At 49.0% G+C, this 9,584-nt stretch overlaps 1 protein-coding gene across 1 annotated transcript in view; it reads right to left on the reverse strand.

Annotated features, from left to right (window-relative positions):
* The window catches only part of LOC108298399 (zinc finger protein 282-like), a 17,580-nt gene that overhangs the window by 5,356 nt on the left and 2,640 nt on the right, over positions 1-9,584 (reverse strand). Inside the window, exons 3-5 of the mRNA XM_017521086.2 lie at positions 6,679-6,798; positions 4,411-4,524; positions 3,080-3,193 (exon numbers count right to left, since the gene is read on the reverse strand). Of these exons, the coding sequence (XP_017376575.1) occupies positions 3,080-3,193; positions 4,411-4,524; positions 6,679-6,798 (348 nt within the window). The remainder of the gene's footprint in view (positions 1-3,079; positions 3,194-4,410; positions 4,525-6,678; positions 6,799-9,584) is intronic.

Consider the following 9,584-nt stretch of genomic DNA (forward strand, 5'->3'; position numbering starts at 1 on the left):
GGCCTCCCAAAGTGCTGGGATTACAGGCTTGAGCCACCGCGCCCGGCCAGAGAAGAAATTTCTTTATCCTTTAAGGCAGTTCGAATCAGGGTTCTAAAGTAGTTGAGAGCATCTGACCAGAGACGATGGTCTAGTTATCTCCCATCTTAAAAGAACCCCCTCCCTAGACCCGTGTGGCCCCTGCCCCAGCTCCTCTCATCTCATGTCCATTCCCTTTCATAGCAAGACTCGTCAACAGTCATCGCACCTGCCCTTACCACTTCTTCACCTCCCATTCTTTTTAGATTATTCCAATCAGGCATGCACCCTTGCCATTCCACTGAAAAACTTTTTTTTTTGAGACTGAGTCTTGCTCTGTCGCCAGGGCTAAAGCGCCGTGGCACGATCTCGGCTCACTGCAACCTCCACCTCCCAGGTTTAGGCAATTCTCCTGCCTCAGCCTCCCAAGTAGCTGGAATTACAGGCACCCACCACCACACCTGGCTAGTTTTTGTATTTTTAGTAGAGATGGAGTTTCACCATGTTGGCCAGGCTGGTCTCGAACTCCTACCTCAGGTGATCCACCTGCCTCGGCCTCCCAAAGTGCTGGGATTACAGGCCTGAGCCACCGCGCCTGGCCCTTCACTGCTGATTCTAAGAGCTTACAATAGTGTATAGCACATGGCAGGCACTAAGTAAATACTTGCTAAAAATATAGAAACTATGAAAGGTTGGAACCACTGTTTTAAAACCCAGTGCAGTGAATAATTTGGGAATTTCAAGAGGGTGCTTTCATGTCATATTCTGTGGGCGCTGGCACCTGGGAAGGGTGGCCAGCTTCAGGGTCCTGACCACCTCTCACTCCAGAAGCACCTGTTAGCTGCTGGACTCCAGAGCCTAGCCACACTTCCTGCTTCAGTGGAGGCCCTAGTGCACACTAACTTTGAGAAAACTGAATCTTCTTGTCTTACACTAACTGAGAGCAGAGGCTCAGTACACACTCATTAATAAATAAATGCAGGAGTCCCTTTCACATGAATGTAATATCCAATTGGGTTGAGGTCTGCCTTTGAATCAAACAGATACCAGTTCTTTCCCTCTTCCTTTCTCCATCCCAGGGTGGAGAAGGAAGTCGGCAGGGTCTGCACTGAGTTCTATACCCCAACTCTTCTCCCTTCCATTCCCTTTCCTGAAGACTCTTGCGCATAATATCATGTGTATCATCCAGCTGTCCCTGGCAACCACAATACTAGGGTTAGTTTTAAACCTCAAAGAAACCACAGATGAGATGCCAGTGTCAAATTTCCACACTGATAAGTAGGAAGCAGGCTCACTTTGGGAGAAAGAACAGAGGTTCTGGCAAGAGGCTGTTGTGACTGGGCAGGCAAGAGAACTAATTCTAGATACTCCTATCTCCCAAATTCTGTGCATTTCCTCCCAAATGCTGCAGTTCAAAGGCCTCTCAAAGATAAAATAACATGGGCTGGGCCTGGTAGCTGCTGCCTGTAATCCCAGAGCTTTGGGAAGCCAAGGTGGAAGGATTGCTTGAGGCCAGGAGTTCAGACCAGCATGGGTAATATAGCAAGACCCTGTCTCTAGAAAACATATAAACAAATTAGTGAGGCACAGTGGTACATGCCTGTAGTCCCAGCTATTTGGGAGGCTGAGGCAGGAGGATCACTTGAGCCCAGGAGACTGAGGCTGCAGTGAGCCATGATCACACTACTGCACTCCAGCCTGAGCAGCAGAGTGAGGCCCTGTCTTAAACAAACAAACAAACAACAACGACGAAGCAATCATTCTATGAGCCATCATATCCAAACTTAAGAAGGAAAATGGTTGGGTCCTTTACAAATCCTTGCCAAGTTTTCCATGGGCCTTCCTAGACTGCTTTCCACACAGCACAGGTCCCCAAGAAAAGGCTCCTCCAGGCCCGCACACTCCTAGCCAACTTAGAAGAATCAAAAGATAGCACTGAGGGACAAAAAAGGGTTTAGCCAGAATTTCCTGGCCCCCGGTCAGAGGCTCTAGTTCCTATGCCATCAGGGCCAGAGCTAGCAATGGTAGCCTGCCAGCTGTGGAGGAAGAGGCGGACCCGGCTTTTTCCTGGTGCTCACCGCCAGCCTCCTGGCTTCCCCCTCTCATCCCACGAAGTCAGCAGTTATAAAGAGGATCGCTTTCAATTCTATTTGAAATAGAGACATCCGTTGTTCCTATCTCGTTCTTGCCAATTCCTCCAGGCCCACACTGGCTCTTCCAGAACTAAGTTTGTTTTACAGAGAGTGTGATCTGCTCGCCTGACTTTGAAATGGCTGTTCAGAACCAGAAACAACCCATGTCCTCTTCTCCTATGTGGATTTTAAGTGCCTTCAAGATGTCAGGACTGGGCGCACGATTGCAGCATTTTGGGAAGCTGAGGTGGGTGGATCACCTGAGGTCAGGAGTTCAAGACCAGCCTGACCAACGTAGTGAAAGCCCATCTCTACTAAAAATTCAAAAATTAGCTGGGCATGGTGGCACACGCCTGTAATCTTAGCTACTTGGGAGGCTGAGGTGGAAGAATTGCTTGACCCTGGGAGACGGAGGTTGCAGTGAGCCAAGATCATGCCATGCACTCCAGTCTGGGCAACAGAGCGAGACTCTGTCTTAAAAAAAAAGATGGCATGTGAGGACAGACACAAGGCAATGCCATGTGACAACAGGGGCTTGGAGAAACACATCTACACACCAAGGAGCGCCAGAGGTTGCCGGCACTCACCAGAAACTGGGAGGGACGAGGAAGGACTCCCCTACAGACGTCAGAGGGAGCAGGGCCTGGCCCACCCCTTGATTTTGGACTTCTGACCTGTGCAACTGTGAGAGAATACGTTTCGATGTTTAAGCTGCCCAGCCTGTGACACTTTGTTATGACAGCCCTTGGGAACTAATACAGTATCACACTCCAAAAAGAACGGGGGCACTTTGGTGCAGAACTTTGAAAGGCTGCCATCAACAGAACATCACTCTGCGAGGAGTGAGCTAAGAGCACCAGCCTTCGTCCAGGCCTCAGCGTCCCGCTCCAGAGGAGAAACCCTGGGGTCCAGGTGGGCACGATACTCACTAGGGCCAGAGTCTAATCCGAGCTCCCCGTCCATTGAGTCACGTGGTCCCCATGGGTACGGCTGTTCCTCCTGCTTGATCCATGACAAAATGTCATGTGCTGAGATGAGAGACTCTGTTGTCATGGAAAGAAGGCAGTCTTAGATTTTGTCATGCCCTCTGGGCCGCCCATCAAAGGTCTGAAAACCCTCCCATGCAGCAGCTGCAGCCTGTAGGGCATGTTTTGGGATCGGTGTTGCACTTCCAGGCCATCCTCCTTACCCTCGTTAAGTCCCTTCCTAAATGGACTCCGCTGCCTGCTGCATTTCGAGTTGGCCAAAAGCAGGTTCAGCCCAAGGTCTGTGCAGTGCCACGGCCAGGATTAAAACCCATATCTCCTGACTCTGCCACTTAGCCCCAGAGGAAGATATGGGGCTGGGACAGGCCAGAGGAAAGCCCCAGATAACAGCCCACAGGGCCATGGCTAACGGGTATGACTCAGAAATCAGCGACGGCAGAGGCCGCAACCAGAGGTCATGGATAAGAACCACAGTGAAGCAGGAAGGCCCCGCTTTCCCTCGGCTCTGCATCCCCTCAACTTCTCTATGGTGAAGTTGACAAAGTACAAGGAATCCTAGATTCAACTTCTCATCCTCTCTCCCTGGTATGGTGGGTAGGATGAGACTTGTGTCCTAACTACCAGGCAATGACACTGGACTTCTCAGCTCTGCAAACACACAGACACACACAGGCCATGGGCAGGTGGAGCCTCCATTTTCTTTTATGCCTCCCTGAATGCCTGAACCCTCCCAACTTTCTTGGGAAGCTTCTAACTAGTATCAACTCAAGAGAAATTCCAAAAAATGTAAATAATTTTCCAACACAGAAATACACACAGCTTTTAGATATTTTTTGGTTGTTTTTATTGTTCAAAAATCAGTGTTCAATGGGTGGGTGCAGTGGCTCATGCCTGTAATCCCAGCACTTTGGGAGGCTGAGGCGGGCAGATCATTTGAGGTCAGGAGTTCAACACCAGCCTGTCCAACACGGTGAAACCCCAACTCTACTAAAAATACAAAAAATTAGCAGGGTATGGTGGTACACACCTGTAATCTCAGCTACTCAGGAAGCTGAGGTAGAAGAATCACTTAAACCTAGGAGGTGGAGGTTGCAGTGAGCTGAGATTGCACCACGGCACTCCAGCCTGAACAGAGCAAGACTCCATCTCAAAAAAACAAAAAGCCAGTGAAGTAATTTTAGTATCAGTTGCACAGACATGACAAATTATTAATTTAATGATTCCTTTTGAAAAAACGCTGGATGCCCTCAATATTAATTCTGGCTTATTCTCACCTGAATTGGGATCTGTGGGAATATCTCTGTCTGCCAAATCCTGCTGATCCCACACGCACTGATGCTCCTCCTGTTTAATCCGAGACAAGAGGTCCTGGGCAGAAATTGGGGAGTCTAGTCGTGGGAACAAGAGCGGCAAAGGTGTTAGAAGATGCGAAATTGCCTGCAAGTTTGCATTTTGAGTAAATCTCTGATTTCATGCAATTATCCTAAACATCAGGTACAATTACGTAAGTCTCATTAACTGCAGGTTGAAGTCAGCTTGCCCCCAATTAATGGAGCTTTTGCTGTACATAAGAGGATACTGTAGGGGGGTGACATCACAATGACTTTAAGAAAGAGTCTTTCTGTGCTGCAGCAACTTGAATCTCCTTAGAATGACATTCCCATTCTGGTGCTGAGACTACCATGGAAAGAGGTATTTCCTCTGGAAAGATGACACGTTCCAGAAAGCCTTTTTTTTTTTTTTTTTTGAGACACAGTCTCACTGTGTTGCCCAGGCTGGAGTGTAATGGTGCAATCTTGGCTCACCACAACCCCCACCTCCTGGTTTCAAGCGATTCTCCTTCCTCAGCCTCCTGAGTAGCTGGCACTACAGGCATGCGTCACCACGCCCAGCTAATTTTGTATTTTTAGTAGAGACAGGGTTTCTCCATGTTGGTCAGGCTGGTCTTGAACTCCCGACTTCAGGTGATCCACCTGCCTCAGCTTCCCAAAGTGCTGGGATCACAGGCGTGAGCCACCACGTCCGGCCTATAGTTGTATATATTTATGGAGTATAAAGTAATGTTACAAGACGCCTTTAAATCTTTTGAATGAGATTTTTCTAAGAAGTGAGAAAAAGACCCTATGTTTTCTGTCTTCTGCAGTCTTTGAAACCTAATTCCCCCTTTACTGCCTTCTTATCTCTTAAAGGCCTCTTTAAAGATCCTAATACTGTGATGCTTTCAAGGATCGTGCCTGATGACAAGTGAACGGGCTTTCCTCTACCCAGACACTGTGATCACTTACCTATGGGTGTGAGGCTCTGACTAAGGGGGGATGAGGTTTGTGGAGCTCTAACCTGCGGATAAGTAAAGGGCTACAGTATGTTAACATGTCTCATGATTGTTGATTTTATGTGTCAACTTGGCTCGGCCACAGTACCTAGATATTTGGTCAAACATTATTTAGCAGTTTCTATGAAGTTGAGATTGGACATGTAAGTCAATGGACTTCGAGTCAAGCAGATTGCCCTCTATGAAATGGGCAGGCCTCATCCAACCAGCTGAAGGCCTAAGGAAAAAGACGGACCTGCCCCAAGGAAGAAGGAATTCCGCCTGCAGCCTCGAGTGGCCACATCAGCGCTTCCCTGGGTCTCTAACCTGCCGGCCTGCCCTGTAAATTTTGGACTTGCCAGCCCCCACAATCACGAGCCAATTCCTTAAAATAAAACAAATCTCTCTTTTACACACACATACACCACACACCCTTATGGGTCCTGTTTCTCTGGAGAACTCTGATACACGCATCTGCTCTAACAGAGTTCTCACCTACAACAGAGTCTAGCTGCAATGCCAGCTAAGAGAGCTCCCTCACAGGACCGCAGGTATGCAGGTGAGCCCATAATTACAGCTCACACCTGTAATCCCAGCACTTTGGGAGGCTGAGGTGGGTGGATCACAAGGTAAGGAGTTCCAGACCAGCGTGGCCAAGACAGTGAAACCCCGTCTCTACTAAAAATACAAAAATTAGCTGGGCATGGTGGCGGGTGCCTGTAATCTCAGGTACTCGGGAGGCTGAGGCAGGGAACTGCTTGAACCCAGGAGGCGGAGGTTGCAGTGAGCCGAGATCGCACCACTGCACTCCAGCCTGGGCAACAGAGCGAGAGTCCATCTCAAAAAAAAGAAAAGAAAAAGGCCTTCCTGGTCAGGGAACAACAGGTCTTCCTGACCTCCCTGTTCCCCCAACCATGAAGCCTTATACTTAGTACTTCTGCCAGGATATTGTTTCTAAAGGGGAAGATGAAATAGTTAAAAATGGATAATATGAGGAAGAGAGGAAACAGAGCATGCTGACCCTAGGTATATCAGCAAACTGTCAATGCTGTTTGCCACGTCTGTGTTCCTAGAGGAATCCTGGCTCAGCCCAGTCCTGGATGCACAGCCCTTCCATTTTGAGCTCAGCCCTCTGGCCTGGCACACACGACAGCTAACCCTGGGGGCTGGAGGACCATGCTAACCCTCTCCCCGCCCCTCCCTGGTGTGGACGGCTGCCTGGCTCACTCACCAGTAATGGATTCCGTGGCGATAGCTCTTTCCTCCAGGGTGCGCTGACCTCGGACACACAGGGCTTCCTCACGCTTCACCTGGGAGGACGCATCCTGTGCAGGAACCAGGGGCTCTGCTCCTGGGGACAGAGAATCACATTGCTTTGTGTCTTTTTTTCTGTGTGCTGGTCACCAGGACATTCTGGGCTCAGGAACATGGCTGACAGCCCTTGCCAGGGGAGAGTATGGGGGTCTCGGGTTCCTGCTAGAGCCAGAGGGACCCTGAGGAGCAGAAGATCTCAGGAGCAGAGAGACAGCCAACATTCAGGAAAAAGGGCTAGGCAAGCAGCAAAATGAGGGGTGATAAGGCCGAACAGAGGATTCAGGAATAACCCAGAGCTGTGTAACGAGCTGGGTGCTAATCAGGACTGGGCCACAAGTTGGACCTCTCTGTGGGAGTCATTAGTCCTTGTTTGTCACCCCCATCAGAAGGAGCTGGCCCGGCTAAGGCCAGACACACACACACACACACACACACACACACACACACACACACACACACACGTGTATATATATGATTTGTAAGAAGCCAGGCGGGATAACAAGGTACAACCAAGCTCTACTGTTGGAGAGAGTGCACAGCCTCCTTACACAGTCAGTCTCACAGTCGCCAACAGGTTCTTGGAAACAGTGAGTTCAAATGAAATGACACATGGCAGATCCTCAAATAACGTCATTTCCTTCTGTGGTGTTTAAGTTACGACATTGACAAGAAAGAAAAATTGGTTGTTTTATGTCATTTCAAAGCCACAGTTTCTGAGACCCCATCAATGACATGAAGTGAAGACTCACGGTGCGTAAAAGACAATGACGCAGGCTCTGCACAGAAGCCCAGCATGCAACAAACAGGGCCGCTCTTCTGATGGCACTCCCTGCTGCAAAAGGAGGCTCGGGCACCAGGAAAGGGATAGGACAAAGATTCTGAAGACTGGGATCCTGGTTTCAACTCTGCCACCAACTCGGTGGATGAGTCATTTAACCTCTCTGGGTTCTGGTCTACTCTTTTCATCTTCAAAAAGGACACAGTGATCCCTATTCTATCTCATGCTCAGTGATGGTCTGATAACCAACTGAAACTGTTGAGATTACACTGCTTCAAATGTAAAAAGCTACACAAGACTAGGTGCTATCACCACCACTGCTGAACTGAAACTTCTGCAGTGCTTGATGAAGACAGGAAAAGAGCCACTGAGAGGAAACGCGCAGGACAGGCAAGCCCATAGACACGGACAGTTGATGAGTGGTTGCCAGGGGCTGGTGGGGAGGGGAGCAGGAAGGAACTGCTTATGGGTGTGGAGTTTCTTTTTTTTTCTTTTTTCTTTTTTTTTTTTTTGAGATAAGATCTACCTCTGTAGCCGAGGCTAGAGTGCAGTGGCACGATCTTGGCTCACTGCAACCTCTGCCTCCCGGGTTCAAGCGATTCTCCTGCCTCAGCCTCCCGAGTAGCTGGAATTACAGGTGATGTCACCACACCCTACTAATTTTTTTATATTTTTCAGTAGAGATGGGGATTCACCATGTTGACCAGGCTGCTCTTGAACTCCTGACCTCAGGTAATCTGCCGACCTCGGCCTCCCAAAGTGCTAGGATTACAGGTGTGAGCCACTGTGCCTGGCCAGGTGCAGGGTTTCTTATGGTAGAAATGTTCTGGAATTAGATAGTGATTCTGGTTGCATGACTCTGTGAGCCACTGAATTGAATTCTTTAAAACAGTAAATGTGATGGTCTGTAAATCAGATCTCAATAGAAAGGAAAGATTGGGAACAGGGGTTGCAGGGGAGACTGTGGCCTTGAGAACTGCTTTCTAAGACGGGTTTCACGAAAATGTTCTCCACTTAAAAACAAGAGAGGACGACAGCTGGGTGCGGTGACTCACACCTGAAATTCCAGCACTTTGGGAGGCCGAAGTGGGTGGATCACCTGAGGTCAGGAGTTCGAGACCAGCCTGGCTAACATAGTGAAATCCCATCTCTACTAAAAATACAAAAATTAGCTGGGTGTGGTGGCGGGCACCTGTAATCCCAACTACTACAGAAGCTGAGACAGGAGAATCACTTGAATCTAGGCGGCAGAAGTTGCAGTAGGCCAAGACTGTGCCATTGCACTACAGCCTGGGCAACAAGAACAAAACTCTGTCTCAAAAAAAAAACAAACAAACAAGGGAGGACACGGTTAGGTGCGGTGGCTCACACCTGTAATCCCAGCACTTTGGAAGGCCAAGGCGGGTGGATCACTTGAGGTCAGGAGTTCAAGACCAGCCTGGCAACCATGGTGAAACCTCATCTCTACTAAAAATACAAAAATTAGCCGGGCGTGGTGGTGGTGGGTGCCTGTAATCCCAGCTACTCAGGAGGCTGAGGCAGGAGAATCACTTGAACTCAGGAGGTGGAGGCTGCAGTGATCCAAGACCATACCACCACTGCACTCCAGTCTGGGTGGCAGGGCAAGACTCCATCTCAAAGAAACAAAAAACAAACCAAAAAATAAATAAATAAATAAGGGAGGACAGAGGGCCCAGACAGGCAAAAGTTCCTACAATGAGGCAGAGAACACAGTTTGAGCACCAGATTTCACCTAGTCCAACAATGCTCAGGAGCACAGGGCCCGAAGAAAGATCTCCAAGGCAGAGGCAGGCCTAGAATCCTAGTGCCTTCCACCCCAGCAAGAGCTCAAGCGTGTGGCTGGGTGCGACGGCTCACGCTTGTAATCCCAGCACTCTGGGAAGCAGGCAGATCACAAGATCAGGAGTTCAAGACCTGCCTGACCAACATGGTAAAATCCTGTCTCTACTAAAAATACACAATTTAAAATAAAAATACAAAAATTAGCCGGGTGTGGTGGCACGCGCCTGTAATCCCAGCTACTC

Source organism: Cebus imitator, unplaced genomic scaffold, assembly GCF_001604975.1.
Source record: "Cebus imitator isolate Cc_AM_T3 unplaced genomic scaffold, Cebus_imitator-1.0 Scaffold20, whole genome shotgun sequence".
Lineage (NCBI taxonomy): Eukaryota > Metazoa > Chordata > Mammalia > Primates > Cebidae > Cebus > Cebus imitator.